This window comes from Lutjanus erythropterus, chromosome 1 (genome assembly GCF_056507025.1).
Source record: "Lutjanus erythropterus isolate fLutEry1 chromosome 1, fLutEry1.hap2, whole genome shotgun sequence".
Classification (NCBI taxonomy): Eukaryota; Metazoa; Chordata; class Actinopteri; order Lutjaniformes; family Lutjanidae; genus Lutjanus; species Lutjanus erythropterus.
In genome coordinates this window covers 38,822,526-38,841,511 of record NC_139317.1, presented here as the reverse complement: position 1 = coordinate 38,841,511, position 18,986 = coordinate 38,822,526, and the positions used below count along the sequence as shown (strand labels likewise).

Genomic DNA, 18,986 nt, shown 5'->3' with positions numbered 1-18,986 from the left:
ATCACACACTTACACAGGTGATTTGTCAGATTACCCTTTATTATTTCCATCAGGTACAGGGATCCAGTAACCTCACATACATCGCAGTAGAGCCCTGTCCACCTTCAACCTGAGCAAAGGTCTTATCAGCTAATAACACACAACACCTGGGATGGTGCGCAGGGCCTGTAAACTCTATTATTTTTGGTCTACAAGATGAGTTTCTACTTAGCAGAGCTAAAGGTATAACGTTCTGACAGTAGATGAAAAATATTTATTGTTAACAGTGACAAAGTTATCCTTTTATGGTAATAATGACAACATACCCACATCTCACAAATCAACTAAAGGTTTTGATATCTGACTGTATGATGGCCTCTATACTATAATCCTTACAGCTCTGCACACTGGCTGCTCCACTAATGTTAACTGAGGACTAACTGGATGAGGAGCTTCACAGTTCCAAATCCTACAGGTCATTATTCAGAGCTTTTAACAGTGATAAACTTAAAACAGTGATATGATGTGTTTTTAACTTAAACTGGGAAACTGTAACTACTGCTCACTAATAACCAGCTCTTACTTATTTACACTAACGAGCTGACTTGAGCTGAAGAACCGGTAATGAGCTTGATGGTTCATCTAGAAAGAGACTCACCACTCTGTTGGTATTTTTGAATATTAATCAAACACAGTCCAAGCTCTACCCTTTCAAACATAATGGAACTAAGTAGTCTTTCTTTCTCAACAAAAATATCATTGCCCAATCTTGATTACAGTGACATAATGCAGCTTTTGGAAATTGAAAACTGGACTCTCTCAATTTAAAAACCATAAATCTTTCAGCCCCAAAATGCATGTGTGATTGTTTGTATATAGGTTTATGACCACAAAAGTTAGACTACGTGTTCCACACAGACTTCAACATGGAACCTGGAAACAACTGGCTCCCTCACAAAGCCAAGCATTCAAAATAAATATCAAAAGCCTACTGAGATGCAAGACAGGACACAGGACAAAAAGTTTAACCTTGTCATGAAACCAAAGGTGCCCCTAAAAGAACTAAAAACTAAGGCTGTGCCAAATGTCTTTTTTTACATTTAGTTATTACCCTTAAAAAAATAAAAATAAATACAATAAAAAAGAAGAAAATCTTCAATTTGAATAATTGATCGTCATAAATGAGTAAAGGGCTTGTGTCTATGTAGTGTTTTTCCAGTGGCAGAAAAGCCCTGGCAGGATGCTGGGGAGCCCCGGGATACAAGTGCTTGTGCGGTGAGAGAAAAAAAAAAACACTGCATGTGCGTTTTGTTTCTTTGTTATTAGCTTAACAAGCATGCTGTGGTTGTATAAAAGAACAACTGTGGACAAAGCAGGAGGTGTTTTCTACTTTTTACTAAAGTTGACAACAACAATTACAACATTACCCTCACTTTACTGTAGCTTCACTGTCTCCAGCACGGCTTCTCTGCTTAGAGGACAGAGAAACTAGTGTGACCATAAATTATAGCAAAATGTGGTATTGTTTCTTTTCTGGCTTTGTTATGATGGCTGATATATGATAAGGTAGCTTAATTTTCAGAAACACCAGCTTTAAACAGAATGAACAGAAATGCAAAAACACACAAAAAGCTACACAGCATTTAAAAAGTTGATTTGGGATTTGAAGAGATTATGAATGAAGCTTCAAACTATTTGGGACAGCGCTATTAAACAGTGCTGTAATCAATAAACCAAACAGAGGATGTTCTTGCGTCAATTTTGACAGCTCAGTGTGACATAACTAATACATGTCCAACTCCTGTCATTAAAAGCACATCGAGCATCATCCATCAAAGTTGGCCATCGCCCCCATCTGCCTCCTCCCATTTCAATACAAGGCTGCAGTGTGTCATTCAAGTGGCTGAGAGAGTAGTCAACTATTCGCTGCTTCACATCAAAGACTTGCATTAGACCCCAAACAAAGTATCTTGCTGTTTGACATCCTGCCCTGTAATGGATACTTCAAGTGCATCAGTCCTCAATATTGCTCTCATAAAGCAACTACTGCACATACACAAAGATGCACACAAACAATCCTGGACTTACTAAACGCTACTTAAATCCACATGGAATATATACTGACTGACTGGGCTGTGTGACCCTGCGATATTGTGGATATTTGCCAGTATTCTATTGCAGAATCTACAGACGGTTTGTTAAAGTGGAGCCTTGGACTGTCTACTCCGCTGTTTAACAGTGCCAGGTCTGCATTATTACAGAGGAACTGTACAGCATCAGTGCAATATGATGTATATCAGGCTCAATGTATGACAGGTCAAATCTGTGTATAGGCGTAATACTTGGCAAACAATGTTGACAGTGATACATACTGTAAGTGTGTGTACTGCACTGGCGTGTGCTCAGGGCAAGGTGATGATTTATGTGTGTGTTTCTTGTTTGTTTGTGCGATTCTGAAAGCAGACGAACAGTTGTAGCCCCTCCCTTCCAAGAGAGACAAAACAACAACTGTTCACCAACTGTGCTGGAACAGAAAGGGATGAGCAACGCTCCTTTTCCTACTAATGAGCAGAGCAGAGTGACAGATTAAACTGTGCAAAGGCCCACCCTAGAGTGGAACTATTTTTGCTTTCTTCAAATGTCGCTAGGTGCTAACGCTGTACCAACATTTTGACTTCAAAAGAAGGTGTCTTGATTTTTACTCAAATGCTGTTACAATAAAAAAATAAAAGAAGTAAATTCTATCAACTGAGAGAGAAAAAAAGGAGCGAGCCAAAAATACAAAAACTATTTCTGAGCATTGTTCACAGATATTGAAGCTACAGTTGCTTCTAGTCAGACATCATTTGTGAATACCAGGTTTAAAGTGTGACTGAAATACAGCATATTGTACGAACAGTGTGTGTGCTGTTCCTTCAGAATTAGTGAACATCTAGTCGTCTCTCTTGCACAGACAGAATAAAGGTTATTTTTTGGCATTTCTGACACCTTTATCAGGCAGTCAAGCGTGGAAAGTGACAGGTTACATGGGGAGACACAGAGGGGGTTGACATGCAATAAAAGTGCCAGTGTGGCTTCAAATCATACAGGATTTCATAGCTGGATGGTGTGCGTGTGTTTAGCAGTACAACAGTAAATGATTACTACATAAATGAATAGTGTTAGAGTGGGCTAATAATTTTACTACAAGTTATGCTCTTGTGTTATTTTAAATCTGTGAACTGACGAAATCTGGTGTGAAGTCAGCAACAGTTCACAAGGCAAGTAACACATTTTCAGCCAGAGGTTGGTTTCCAACCAAAAGGATGATTTTATCACTTTACAATAATGAGGAATGCCAGGAACCATAAAAACAAACAATCTGGTGACAAATGAGACTCACTGTAAACAGAAACGAGATTCATAGTATCTGCCTCTTAATTGCAACTTCTAGTACAGTTTGTAGGTATACTACTGTGCCCTTTCCAACAACTAAAACATGATCATTTTCAAGTTGTAGCCCATTATTCTGCTTCCACTCGTGTGTCATGGATGGAGAATGATTAATAGCACCAACGAGACTGGGAGTTGTGTGCCTTGCAGGGCTGGGTGTACAGCATATCGTTAAAAGAACATACAAGCTTATAACGGAGAAGCAAAGAGAGAGAACTGAGTTTTCAAAATCACCTTTTGGGAGAAAGCGCATCTTCTGCAGCAGTCTTTTGAGGACAGTGGCGATTTTAATTTAGGATGAAATGGAACAAAAACCTCAGATAATATCCCCTTTTCACCAACAACTGAGTAGCTTGATGCTTAAAAATCCATAAAATACAGACAGATAATAGTCATGAGCATCTGGTTTCTCCGTCTAGGGAAAGAGCGGCTCATGTTCAATGATTCTAACTGGTCTAGGAGGGGCTGTTATCGTAAAAATGACAGTAATACACTAAATTATAAAATATTTAAGTTGTATTTCTCTGTATGTGGTTTGGAGATGATTTCTTGACAAAAAAAAAAAAGGAGACAAAAAGCGTGGCCCCTACAATAAAGTCATTTGGGCATGTGGAGAGGAGAAGACGAACAGAGCATATTGGGCAAATCAGTCACTTACCCATCACTTTAACGAAGTAGGCATCGGCTTCAAAATTGTTCTTCAAAGCGTGGATGATCAAGTCGTTTTTGCCCTCTGCCTGGCTCAGAACCAGCATGTCTAATATACCCTGCAAATGAAGACAGGCATATAGATAAGGGACAATGGGAGCATGGCGTGTGTGTCTTCTGATGTACATTTTTATCCCTTTAACATGCTGGGTGACTGATCCAGCATTATCTCATCATCTCCATTCTTCCCTCTGTCTCTTCTGCTCGCTACGTCTCTTTTTTCCCATTTCTACATTCCGTCTCAAGTGAGTTGAATGTAAGACAGGCCACATTAGCAGTATCTATTAATTCTGATACGACATGCACATACAGTCGATTGCAAAACAGATACTATACTGTATGCATTCACTCATTATAGGTGTTAGTGGGAATGTGTGATGAATATGTGATCAATGGCTATGGAAACGCAAAAGGGATTTTGTCAAAATATGTGCAGCACATAGAAGAAGAAGTGCATGTGTTTTGTAGTATGTCAGGGTGTCTCATTTTTTTTCATCATTATCGTCACCAGGGATAGAAGCCCAGGTGGAAATAAATAAAAAAGCCTGAGTGTAAAAATAATAGCATGTATAGGGGGTGTAAGACAACAGCAGCAGAGCAGGAACACAGACAAATAATAGTGCTTTGTCGTGTAAATACAAAGCTGGAAACTATGGGGTAAAATAAGCTTGCACAGAAGTTACTGTATGCTTTTTAAACGGCATTACTGATGATAAACAAGCACTAAACTGAACACGACATTGTCCTGTCCTCAGTCCAAATCTAGAATATTACTTCTGAGCATGAGAGGAAAACCATAAACTTAAATCATTTTGTTGACGTCAGTGTTGAAAAAAGCTTTCCACATAATCCACTTTTCTGCATTAGAGAAATCAAATGTTCTTGTGAGCTCTGCGAGATTTATTCACTTTTTCTTTGGCATTTGGCATCACATACTTTAATATTGCAGAAATTCTCACAAAGTGATGTCAGTTTGGAGGCACATCTATCTGATGCCAGTATGATTGTAGATATCAGCGCGTTACTTGGATAGATAAGAGGAGGCATTGATGAGAGGGGAAAAAGGTGGTGGAAATTTACAGGAGTGTGGGGAAATTGAAGGAAGCAGAATTAAAGAAAAGATGGTACTCTATATTGTATGTTGGCCCTAAATAACACAAACTCAACACAAACTACTTACGTCCTCATAGATGTCAAAGAAGGTTGCCATGACAGCATTTTGGATGGCTCCCAAATCTGATTGGTCCCAGTGGATGTGGAACATTCTTCCTACACTATGGCAACTGGGGTTGTTACAGGGCACGTTCTCCAATAGAAAGGCCTGCTGACCACTGGGAGGCAGACAGAGAGAGAGAGAGAGAGAGAGAGAGAGAGAGAGAGAGAGAGATAAAAAGAAAAAGAGGGAAAGTTCATATTATCATTTGCATTTTAGATGGTCACAATGAAGCTGATACACTAATCAGTCACTTAAGCAGCTGAATCGCCAATCATGTTTGAGCATGGCCATGTAATAGTCAAGAAATTCACGCTCCTGACACACTTCTGATGCTGACCCTGGTCCCTGTTAACTTCTGTCACCAACCCTATACATACTCTTGCTATAGACACAAGAATCTAAGCAGGGCATTTCTAAATTAAGTGTGATGCAGTGTTTTGGTTTTATACTGTAATGGTGCCTGAACCAGGGGTCGGATACTTAGAATGGCTTGGAGCAATCACCTGAAACAAAGAGCCAGACATAATAGCTGTTGTATTTGTTACAATAAATTGTCCACAACCCTTCAATGTAAGTGTCTCTGCATGAACTTTAAATACTGACCTTGTGAAATTCACTTGGGCTTTTATAGCCAAATGACATTTGTTATATTTTACTGCAATCAGCTCTGATCCAGAAAATTTCCTCAAAGGACATACAACCAGATTTGAAACACTTTTTTTTGGATTAAAGGTCGAGTGTGGAGGATTTAGTGGCATCTTGCTGGTAGCGAGCTTGCTGACTGCAAACACCTCGCCTCACCTTCCCCTTCCAAGCTTGCAGGAGAACCTACAGTGCCTGCAAAACTTGTGTAAAACGTAGAAGGCTTTATCTAGAGGCCATGTTTCATTTGTCTATTCTGGGCTACTGTAGAAACACGGTGGTTCAACATGGGAGACTCCATGGAAGCGGACGCACAAGTACTCTTATTTTTAATTGATTATACACTAATGAAAAAGTGTTATTATTATATTATTTTCCAATTCAATGTCATTCTGTCACAATCAATTCACCTTTAATGTATTCATGTAATGTAGCTCCAATGAAAGTGTTGCCTTCCAGTTCAATATTAGATATGAGATGATTTTATTCTCTTAAACCTAATTAATTAAAGAAGCTCAACCTAGACCCCTCTATAACTAGTAATTATCATCTACCTCTTATCTATAATTCCTCAGCAAAGCCATCAAACTGTTAATTATGTAAATTACATTTGTCAATCAGGGTTTGTGCAAAATGCAGTAATGAAACAGCCCCACTCAACCATTTTTTAGTTTTTATCTATTAAATTTTAGGGTGGATTTTCTGATTTCAAAATAAAAGCATCAGTGTTCAAGAGAATGAGAGCTGCCTCAGGCTGGACCCCTAAGCACATGTGATGGTAAAACATCCCCAGGCACAGTTCTCTTGCTCTGTTGCACATATGACATATGACACATGACACATATGACGCCTACTGAGGAAGAAACTGCCATGCTAAACATATAGCAGAACACAGTCTTGCATGCACACAATTTTAAAAAGACACGCAAAATATCTACTTCTTGTTTGCCAACAAGTTAAGTTATTTTCTTAACTTATTTTTACCTTTATTTACCCGAGCTGAAATGAAAATCATCTACTCTAGGACTCAGACACACTTTCTTCCTCCATCTCTCTAACTGTACTTTGTGTGCTCAGTCTTTGTCATCATCTCCTTTTTATTCTCAGGGGAGATTGAATCCCCTCTCTGTCTCTATCTATGTGTCTTTCTGTCTTTGGAGATGGCTCTCTGTACCTGTTCTTAGATCTCTGTGGGAGTGGAGACTAGGGAAAAAAAAAAGCTCTGGTCTAAAAATAGACTAAACGTAAAAGCCGTCCCTCTCGCAGGATTTTAGATGACTATTTTCTCCCCCCAACTCTATCCCAGCACAAGTGTCTAGGGAGTGGAGGTGAAGGCAGACCACAAGCTAAGAGCATGATGGGACAGCTGTCATCTAGGATCCTTTAAAAACTTGAAAGGCAGTGATGGAAAAACATAAAATGTGCTTTTCTTGCAACGAAATATTCACCTGTCAGAAATGTCAGAAAAGGAAGGTCATTAGGCAGAAAAAATGGAAAATATTGTGATGTATATAGAGAGATCCTTGGTAAAATGTTGACTGATTGATTACTGTCATTAATATGATGCTGTCATCCATCCTGAAACTGTTGACTTTACACAGGCACAATGCATATTTGTGGAGAATTTAAATTGAATCGATGTATGATACACAGCAAGACAGACACAGAGAGAGAAAGATAAATGTGTTTTCTTGTTTTTATGTGTCCCTACACTACAATGTGACAGCACAAGCTAATCTCATTATTGTGTCTTCCACAAAACGAGACAGAGATGAAAACAGAAAAATCCTGCACGAAAACAGCAAAAACTGGGATGGAGATGTTACACAACAGCTGGCTTCAACAAAGCAATCCAAGTGGTCAAATTAGTACTTGAATTCTACTGAGTAAGCCTCTCCAACGCTCTCAGCCTGGTGTTAGGAAAAAGGGCTGCTAAGTGAGCAAGCAATAACAGAGCCAGTTAACTAGCTTTGTTGTTATTGTATTGTATCATAGTAGTTTTTCATGAAGTATCTAATGGCTGCTATAATTGCTGTTTTTGTAGACATAGTTCACTGAAGTTTTGGCAGCGCTGGATGGTTTGATTTGAGACCTTGTACTTCAGTGCATCAGCTTTTGTGTGTGAGTTTTCATCAAAAATGTTTTTATTCAAATTATGATGCATCTCGGTGGAAAAGTTACAAGGAGAAGGCAAAGTTCATCCAAGCTTCTAAAATATTATACACATATTAGACTTGCTTGAAATGGAAAATAGTATTATGTTTAATAAGCATGGCATTACTGGACTGGTCTGACCAAAACTGGATGTAAAACATATTTCTGCCTGTCAGTATGATACATCTGCTGCCTATTGCCCAGTCAGTGTAACCTAATCAGTAACCTAATCAGTACTTGGTGCATTGCAGTACTATCAATTATTATTATTATTATTATTTTTTTGTTGTTGTTGTTTTTATCTTAAAGGGATAGTTCACCCCAAAAACACACATTTTTCATCTGGCCTGTAGTGTTATTTATCAATCTAGATTGATTTGATGTGAGTTGCTGAGTTTTGGAGCTATCGCATGTAGAGATGTGTGTCTTCCCTTGAATATAATAGAACTAGATGGCACTTGACTTGTGGTGCTCAAAGCACTGAAAGAAGAACAGAACATTTGAAAAACAGCGATGTCTCTTTCCAGAAATTATGACCCGGCTACTCAAGATAATTCACCTTGTACCCTGCTGTGAGTAGTTTCAAGTAGGAGCCATTTTCTTTCTACCATTACCAAAAGGTATGACCGCACAGATGAGATGAAATGTGCACCTACTCATGGATAAGAAGTTTGTGCCTGACAGCACAGGATGTTAACATTGATGGCCTCCTCCTCAGCTGCACTGAAATGTTGGTACACCACTGAACTACGTAGCATGGTGATGTGGTTGGAGGGTGTAGCTGGTTGAAAGAAAATAGTTCCTAGATTAAACTACTCACAACAAAGGCTGTGGATTATCTTGCAATCTAATTTCATTATATTTGAGAGAAGGCAGACATCTCTATGGCCCAAACTCTGCAACTCAGATAAACAGCACTGAAGGTGAGAGGAAAAATACGTATTTTTAATTTTAAACTCTCTCTGTTATAAATGTCCATAAACAGATCAACTTAAAATAATAATTGTGCCTTAAATTGTTTCCATTTTCTGGAAAAGTGATGTATTAGCTGCACCAAACTCAGGGAAACAATTTTACTTTTTAAATTTTGTGGCAACATTTCAAACGCTCCCTTAAATTTTGTCTGACACTTAGCTGGAATCAGCAGCTGGCATTGCAGTATAAGCAGTAAGTGCACTCTGCAGTATTGTGGTAATTGTACAGGTGGGTAAGAGTTTCAAATGCTCATTTAGTCAGTGAGTTCTGGATTCAGCTGCCAATATGACAAGCATCTGTATTTAAAACACTGCAAAGTACGGGGAAGAGCATGAATTTAATTAATTCCTAAAGCGGACACATAATGCTTCGGGCACACGGATTAAAATAGTGTCAATTCAGATGACAATTTTCTCTGCTGCTGTTTCAGGCTGTCTGCATCTTTATGTGTGGCTGGGAGGCGGTGAGGGGTGGGGCTGGGGGCTTGTGTTGGATTAACTGACTTTGGCTGTGATTATACATATACTAGCTTGAGGTTTGGTTAAAGGTCAGTCTGTGTAATCCATCAATACTGCATATGCTTTAGACCCTTCCTCCCTTCTCATTAAGCAGCACAGCACCCACAGAATATGACTACTTGTCACTAAGGACCTGCCACTGCAGCACCTATTGGTCAAGAAACACTGCTAGTGGTGAGCAGGGATTGGCTCACCAACAGATAATCAGGCCTTCAGCAGCAGGAAATTGTTGAATTCTTTTAGGGACAGCATGTGTCTGTGTGTGTGTGCAAACAATTGTAGCCCTTTCAAAGTTTCAGGCTGAACTTTAGGAGGCATTTGATTGTTATTCATCAATGTGTGTGTGTCCTTTCTGAGATTTTTGTACTTCAAAAGAAGCTCTCTCCAACACTCCAGGGGTGGTGATGGTGAAGATGAACCCAAGGTCATGAGGTGGATAATACACACAAGCACACACGCATGCACAACACACATATACACACACACACACACACACACACACACACACACCCTTACAGTATAGAGAAAAAAAAACACAAGTTACCTCCTTGCGTCTTTTAGTTTTGTGTTGTCTGCACTGGGTTTAACGGCAAGCCTGCAAACATTTTTGCACACACACATACACCTACTGGATATCAACAACTATATCAAATCATCATTAATAGAGATGTCCCGAGTCAATCCTAAACATCAGCAGGGGTCCACATTCAACGTATTTTAATGGATCATATCGGCTACATTAAACCTGATAAAATGCATAAATACCCTACTTTGTTTTGCCCACCTCAGCGGTCTAGTGTTGCTCTGCTTTATAGACAGCCGAACACTGCCAGCATTTCACTCATATGTGAGTGTAAATTATTAAAATTAGAGTGTTGTTGTTGTGAAACAATACTTGGCCGCAGTCGCGTTAATGAGTCTGAATTCTGACACATGGGTTGGCAAAATACACATTGAACTCTTGACACTAACTAATCAATTATTTTATCTTTGCTCTTTCTTTCTTATTACTAAAGAACAATGTTCAAATGTTACCTTTCATGTTAATTCTGTAAGTAGCTTGATGACAGGTTTGTGTACTCTCTACAAGCTGGTGTCTATACTTAGTCAAATATCATCTGTGAGGGAAGATGAGGAAAGGTACTTTACTTTGTAATGCCACTACACTATTGTGAGTGTTTTGTATTTCCAACAAGACCAAAAGTCTCATTGTTAAGTTAAGATTATCTATTTAAAAGGACCAGTGGTTTTAGTAACATTTAGTGGTGAGGTTGCAGATTACAATCAACTTTATGCTGATTGCCTCACCCTTCCCTTTTCTTGTGTAAGAGAGTCTACAGTTGCTGCAAAATTCGCAAAAAATGCAAAAGGCCCTATCTAGAACCACTGTTTGAATTGTTTGTTATGGGCTACTGAAGAAATATGGTGGCTCTACATCAAGCATGTCCAAACTGTTCCATGAAGAACCATATGGCCATAGATTTTCTGCAGTTTCTACCAAGCTGGAGCTCACCAGGCTCAACTCATTTAATCAAGAATCAGAAGTGCTGTTGGTTGGTTGGAGTGAAAACTTGCAGCCACTCGGCTGTTTGTGGAATAGTCTGGACATGTCCACTCTACATGGTGGAGGACCCATGCCCTCTGCAGATATAAAGAGCTCATTTTCAGGTAACAAAAACATTTACATTTCATTTTTGGCTACACTCATGAAAATCTACGTATGAATATTATTTTCCATTTGTGCCATATTCTGCCAAGAGATCCCTGCAAATCTTACACACTGGACCTTTAATAGTTAAGGTGTGCCACATTTAAAATGTGAAAGTTGTCTGCAGCTATGTACTGTATATTTTTACTATATATACTAAGCATCTTCGGCACATAAATGTCTTCTGGTTCTTATCTCATCTCCAGTTTTTCAGCTTAAGCATTCAGCAGCTGTGACATTCGAATAACTATAAGTATTGGATCAGACTTGCTATCAGCAGATACCCATAATAACAGGACTCAGGTTGGGGTGGAGCCAAAGTCACTAAATTTCACTAAATAAAAATACAGATATAACTCACTAAAACAAATGCCAGATTAAATTATAAATAGCTAGACATTAAGATGAACATGGGTGCAACAATTTAAAAGCAGTCGTCCAATCAAAGTTTCTAATTAAATTCATATTGAGCCAGTTCCACTGGTTATTTTGCCAGCTGTGTGGTCATGTTCAAGCACCTCATTTTGAGTTAAAGTCACAGGCACAGCAGAAAGCTTCACTTTGTTTGGTGTCATAACATTTTGCTATGAAACAGTAGAGTGAACACAGGTGTAGCCAATGAAACTAATTACGGCCCCGTTGCATTCAGGTGAAACAGAGTCAGGGTGCTGCTATTGTGCATGTTGGGTCACTGGAAAGGCTCTGCTACACTAAATGGAACAGGACATCAATTAGTATCATTGGTAACGTGTTATCCTATTAATTCACATCAATGTGAATGAATTGAAAAAGTTCTATTCTCCTGCTTATTAATCTGTAAGAAAAATATCATACTTTGGATTAATATTATGATGAGCAACAAAACATTTGACTTAAATGTGACTTTAAAAATCAGAGAAATGTGCGGTTTCACCCCACTAATGTCAGCATTTATGTGTGTGTGTCTCTGAGGGTGTGTGCCTGGGGGCTTCGATTATTGTATGAACTCTGTGTCAGCACTGATGTGTGTATTTCTGTGTGTATGTGTGTGCACCCGCGGGGAGTCTTCTACTGTTTCTGGCTCTACCGGCCTCCCCACTAATTGGCCTCCAGAGGGGCAGCGGGCTGGCAGGAGGCTGACCAGCTGATCACAACGATGACCCTTTTCTTCCTCCACCTCAAACGCTGCAAGAGGCCACTGTTACCTGTCCACCTTTACCATTCCGGCATCTATCCAGTCATTCCTCCATCTCTCTACAAATCTCTCTCAAACTGAGAGACTACAAGACCCTGGCATTATCCTTCTTGATGTGCCTTCTCTCCTTGTCTTTCTTATTATCTACTCGTCTGCTTCCCCCCTCCACCTCCATCCACACATCTGTCTGCTTTAGTTCCACATGTTCGCCTTTTTGCCCACCAATCAGCACCAAGGACTCTGATAAAATGTCTTTTGGCCGGGTTTTATTTTTACAGAGTGTGGTGTTGGTACATTTAATAATGCTCTTTACAGTTTTGATGATGGAAGCAGCACAGACTCATTTGTTCTTTCCTTGACAAAATGACCTTCCAACCCTCTCTTAACTCTCTCCTCTATCCTCCTTGTTTACTTCACAAACTCTCCGTCTCTGAATGAAAATTTCTTTCAGGGCAGTCAGGCTTTAACTGTGGATTTCTTTTTAAATCTAACTTAGCCAATTATTCACAGATTTTAATTATTTTTCTGTCAAAAGAACAAAATAAAATCAAACCAAGGATATGGGTCAACTTTTCAAATTTTCAAATTTTAAGTTTTGGTTCTTCCTCTGTTGTGTCATTGGAAAACCCTTTCCTATTGTTTTCAGACAAAAATAATTGAATGTTTTGAATTTTACCATCTTTTGTATTGTTATAATCACTTGTCTCATATTTCCTATATGAGGCTGTAGTCAGTATGGTCATGATTTTTTGTCAGTAAGACATGTTAAAAATGCTGGTCTTTAATGCTGTTTATAATTTTCAGTCTCTCTGATATATTTTTTTTAAATCTTGATAAGCTCCTCATCTCCTCCATTGCTATTTTACTTTACCTTCGTGGTAAAAGTAAAGCACAACATATGTTCCATAGACGCACAAAGTTACCAGAGAAAAATACAGCACTAGAACCTTATTTACTGAGGTATGTTGAGACAAAATAAAACCAGCGTCTTCTTGCTCTACTATGGCTTGGACTGAACCTCATTTGTCCGTCACTTTGGAAAAAAGTGTCTGGCAAATGAATATATGTAAATGTTAATATAAAATACATTAAGGAAAAGTTAGAGTGTTATGGACCAGCTGTGGCCGAGGAGGTAGAGCGAGTCGTACACTAATAGGAAGATTGGTGGTTTGTTCTCTGGCTTCTCCAGTCCACATGTCTAAGTGTCCAAGTTACTGAGCCCTAAATTGCCCCTGATGGCTCCCCCATCGGTGTATGAATGTGGGTGTTTTTGTGTGAGCAAATGTGACTGGTTGTTGTAAAAGCCTTTTGACTAGTTGACTGACTAGAAAAGCCCCATGAGTCCAAGTCCATATTACATCAGTGGTCCGAAACATTGCTTTCCTGTGACCCCTAAATTAAAGCAATTTCTACTTCTGACCCCTTGTCACAGGGCGCACAACTGTGAGCTGTGAGTAGTTCAAAGTGAATTCCTTGAATTGCGATTTGACTTTTAACATTTTAAAGCCAAAAAATGATCAAATTGGTGTTTGACAGAATTTAAAATCTTTAGAGGGCAGCTCTATATAAAGGAGGGCTACCCCACCTTTTAAAACCGCTGCAGTCCTCTCTGACTGGCTCTAGGGGACCTTTCCAAAGTTTTAGAAAATAACCCAAATGATGTAATCAGGATTAATTTCTCAAAGTTTATCTCACTTTATCTAATCTTGGGATGAGACTAAAGATTTAAAACAGAAAGCCTTTGTTACAAATGCAGGATCAGTTGGTTTTGGAGTCTGACCAATATCAAGGATGCCTTAATACCTCGGCCTCTGCTTCTTCGATTATGATCATGCTTTTGTAAAATCTCTCTCTGTGAAATATTAAATCACTCTCTTTTACCAGTACAAATAGGACCTTTAAATAATATGATTACCCCTAACGTTAAGTTTTTGCAGTTGTTTTAAGGACTTGAACATGCCCTGTCAAGAGACACTCACACACAGACACTTGGGAAGCCCCAGTTGGAATGACTCAGACATGTAACAAGTCACCAAGCTAATGATAGACTAATGGTGAGAGAGAGACTGACAGAGAGAGAAGGAGAGACGTGGTCAGAAGGTGAGTGAAGGAGTGGGCAGGTCCACGTAGATGAAGTGACAGCGAGACAGCGACATGTTGTCAAGGCCCAGGGATGCTGTGGTTTCTCATTCTGCTAGCCACTGTGTTGATGAACACAGGCAGTGACTCACGGCGACACACAATCAAAGTCAAACTAGATCCTTTGGTGGTGTCACTCTTCTGCACGGCTGGCCTGCTGTCACTCACTCTCTCTCCTCATCTTTCCCTGGCTGTTTTCCTTTGCCTCTCACTCTGCTGTGATGCAAACCAAGCCTGCTTCAGAGTCTGTCCTGATTTGTCTTTTTGCTTGCAAGATCACAGAAACACAACCTACAAATGAGCCTGTTTCACAAGTTCAACAACAAGATTTTTCATTAGAAAAGAAAATCATCATGCGTAAAGCAAGAAAATTTGAGTATTGCATCCATTCCCCTACCATCAATTTTCTTAAGTGCTAAAAAAGAATAAAGAATTGCTACTAGCTGCGAATCTACATGAATTGCAATACAGATTAAGGTTAGATTAGTGTTATTAGGTTTCCAATAAACCCGGCTGGGAAACAAGAAAGAGCTGAGTAACACTGAACAGTTGCAAAGCTGAGTTGACGGGTGGAAGTGTGAGAAAGATCAATGCTAAAGCCTGGGTGTGAATTTGGGCACTGGGCTTGAAGTCCCCATCTGTCGCTGCGATACTGCAACCCCTGTGGCCTAAACACTGGCTTTGTGAGTGTTTTCATAGGAATAATGTCCCAAAATGACTGACTGAGCTTCTGATACAGTAACAGACGGCATGTAACACTGCATTCAACTACATTCAAACATGGGAATTAAAAGGAAGACATGTTTTCAGCTCTGTAGGATTATGATGGATAATCCAGATTTTCGCTAGATGGACCTGCTTTTTAAGAATCAAACAAAGACTGCACATTTGGTCGGTTGGTTCATCACTTTGATCCAGACTGAAATATCTCAACAACCGTCGGATGGATTTTCATGGAACTTTGTACAGATTTTCATGGTCCCCAGAGGATGAATTGTAATCATTTTTAGCAATCCCTTAAAGGTCAAATGTATAAGATTTACAGGGATTTATTGGCAGAATATGTCAGAAATGGAATTTAATATCCCTAAGTATGTTTTCATTAGTGTATAATCACCTGAAAATAAAAATCATTATGTTTTCGATACCTCGGAATGAAGCGTTCAGGATTTTTTTTGGCATGCCTGAAATAATGGCACAATGACACACTGGAGCCATATTTAGCATGTCCCATCCCCTAACCCTACACAAAAACTTGAGTGCTTCAGCATCAGTGGCAAGTCACTACATTTACTTAAACATGTATGGCTGCAGAAGTGCAATAAAGCTGCTAAACAGAGCATCCATTTTTCAAGTTGTAGTTGTATTTGACACTTGAAAGAGGCTGCAACTTTCTTGCAACTGGGTGTAATTTCAGTGCCTTCAATGGACGCTGCCACAGCATAACAAGGAAGAGAATAATGCTTATTTTTTTTCAGTTTTGACATATAGTTTTATACACTTTGTGATCTTTTAAATTTGTCTGGGCTGTTAAAAAAACATTTTTTTCTGAGGGTTAGGGTTGTGAAAAACTAAAAAACACATTTATTATTGCTTTACACAAACTTTTACTCATTGTGAGCATACTAATAGTCTTACAATACTAGACGATCAGATATCTCGCCGCCTACTGATCATATGGGGATTTCTAAATGCAAAATAGTTGCATTATACATTATAGCTACATTACAGTGATTTTTATCCAGAAAAAACAAAGCTCTCCCATTTACATGTACTTTACAGATCAGTCTTGACTGGATCAATATGTCGACGATGCTGATATCTTGCAGCAACAGGAAAAGTAGTCAGTGTGTTATCTATGTATTATACAGTATGTCTATGAGTAGGCACATGACTTCTGCATGTCACCGCACTTTGGATTGATTCTGCAGTTTTGGTTTTTCTAAGCCCTTGAATTGTTTCCACCCAGTTTTAGTGACAAAAGCTGTGATTCTGTCCTCAGTCTTTACTAACAAAGTGTTTAGAGACTGACTTATGTGTCTAGCATGCTGACATTAGCATTTAGCACAGCTGTGCCTAAGTGCACCCTCTCAGAGCTGTTAGCGTAGCTGTAGACTCTTTTGTTGGACTTAACTCCACACAGATCAATTAAACTGTCTTTTTCTTTCTTTTTTTATATATGTAAGTGCTACTCTGTACTTCACTTCTCAGGCTAACTAGCCGCTTAAACCCTTTCCCAACCAATCAGAAAAAGAAAAGCGGTTACTGTACAGCACAGGATTAATTCTTATCAACCACTGGGTGCTTAGAAATTACATAACCTGGATATAGGTTGAATAGTGTTCGTATCAAGCCATGACAGAAGATAGCAAGGCACAGATGTATTTATGTGCCCACACTGAAGATTATAACTTCAAAGAAACAGATGTGCTTTATGTTGACTGAAACACACACACACACACACACACACACACACACACACACACACACACACACACACACACACACCTCCGCAGATTTTGCTGCAACAGCATTGCAGCGCTTCACACCAGAATGTGGCATCATGGCATTCTTTACAACTAATCATCAAATGGCAAACACTCTTTCATTATTCTATTACTAAACAGCTCCCTAGAAAGCTTCTTAATTTTCTTTGTTTAGAAAGTCATTCGAGGCCAAACCAGCCTCCCGCCAACAAAGCTGCACTGTGGAAAGAAAATACTGTGCAGGACTAATAAGGCAAATGTCTCGCGCTACTCCGGTTTCCACCCCGGTATTAGCAACAAAACCGAGGCAAACACAGCTACACTGCTTCCAACATACAGAGAGGGGATGGATTTTAAATGGCATTGCCTAGCAACAGCCTGCTAAGCTCTTGGCAGCTGCTCGGTCGGGCTGCATACTGATAGATGGAGACACACACAGACACACATGCATATACACTCACAGAAACAGTAAAACTTAATGTCATGGAACTCATCAAGGCATCAACAAGGTGAAGAGCAGTGAGCTTAATATAATCGACTTCATCAGCTGTTGCTCTGCTACATGTGAGTGGGAACATAATGAGGTCTTTGTTTTGACTTAAACTTCAACTTCAACTCTGTGTTTATCCCATTTTATCTGAATGCAGTACAGATGGAAATATTACAATACTGTCAAGTTAACTGCTGTCATTATCCACTACTACCATATTTACAGTCCATTACAAAGACCCTAATCAGGAATTATTATGCACTTAATTGTCCTTCTAGTCAGGCTTATTGATGCCAACCAACACTCATAAAACAGTGAACACATTTATAAAATTTTAAGTACAATTGTCTTACAGTTGTTTATTACTATTTTGCTTTTACTGGAGGACGTTTATTCCAATAACTGTAAGTCACAGAAGTTGTATTTACCCCTGCTTATCAAAAAAGGCAAAGGCAAGCCCACTGGTAGTACACTAAAAATCATGACTGACTGATGATAATCGTGTGTTTGCCAGCGATATGTGCAATGATTTTCGGAGTAAGATTTTGATTTAAGGCATATATAGCATGTTCTCTGCAACAGTCTTGTCCACTCTCCTCTGCAGCAATGTACAAACTGTCTCTAAACACAAGAGTTTAAATTCTTGTGCTGCCATCCATGCAGAGGATGCCTCTGGACTGGACCAGTAAGCCACCTGGGGATGACACAAAACCAGGTGTATATAAGAGGTTGGCTGAAATTTTGTCGCAGGCAAATTTGTTCATTTGCAGCTAATTAATGTTCATAAATCAGGCTAGTTATATTTTCGGTAAAAGATGATGTCCTAAAGGCAGAATCTACTTAATCAACAGCCATGAGTTTTTGTTTTGGTTAAACCATCTACTGTAGCTGATCATGTTCTGTTTCATTTTCAGAAACATACTTACACAATCCAACAAGTTAAATCTGAATGCAATTTTAGACCTAGTTGACATCCATACTGAACTTGTAGTTAGCAACAGACACAATTTTAACTTATTACTTCTGGGAGTAATTTGTTTGCTTTTTGATGAGGAGACACCACGTTAATCCACCCACCACATCACGACACAGTAGCTGAGTGAGCTACAAACCAATGTGAACAAAAGTTTTTCCCCAAAACAGATTTAAAAGCAAGATTGAAATGAATGCATCTTTATAAAAGCAGTATGAAAATCTGTTAGAGAACACTTCTCCTTCGCCCAGAAAAATCCATCCACCATCCACAGGTGTGACACATAGAGATGCTGTTTAAACAGCATGATTATGACACAGGTGTGTCTTGGCATGGTCACAATAAAAGAACACTCTTAAATGTGTAATTTTATCTCGAAAAAGACATTCGTT

General features: G+C 39.1%; 1 protein-coding gene across 1 annotated transcript in view; it reads right to left on the bottom strand.

The window, feature by feature from the left end:
• itfg1 (integrin alpha FG-GAP repeat containing 1) overlaps nt 1–18,986 on the bottom strand; it is a 181,913-nt gene that overhangs the window by 70,151 nt on the left and 92,776 nt on the right. The window contains exons 11-12 of the mRNA XM_084721305.1: nt 5,300–5,450; nt 4,070–4,178 (exon numbers count right to left, since the gene is read on the bottom strand). Of these exons, the coding sequence (XP_084577431.1) occupies nt 4,070–4,178; nt 5,300–5,450 (260 nt within the window). The remainder of the gene's footprint in view (nt 1–4,069; nt 4,179–5,299; nt 5,451–18,986) is intronic.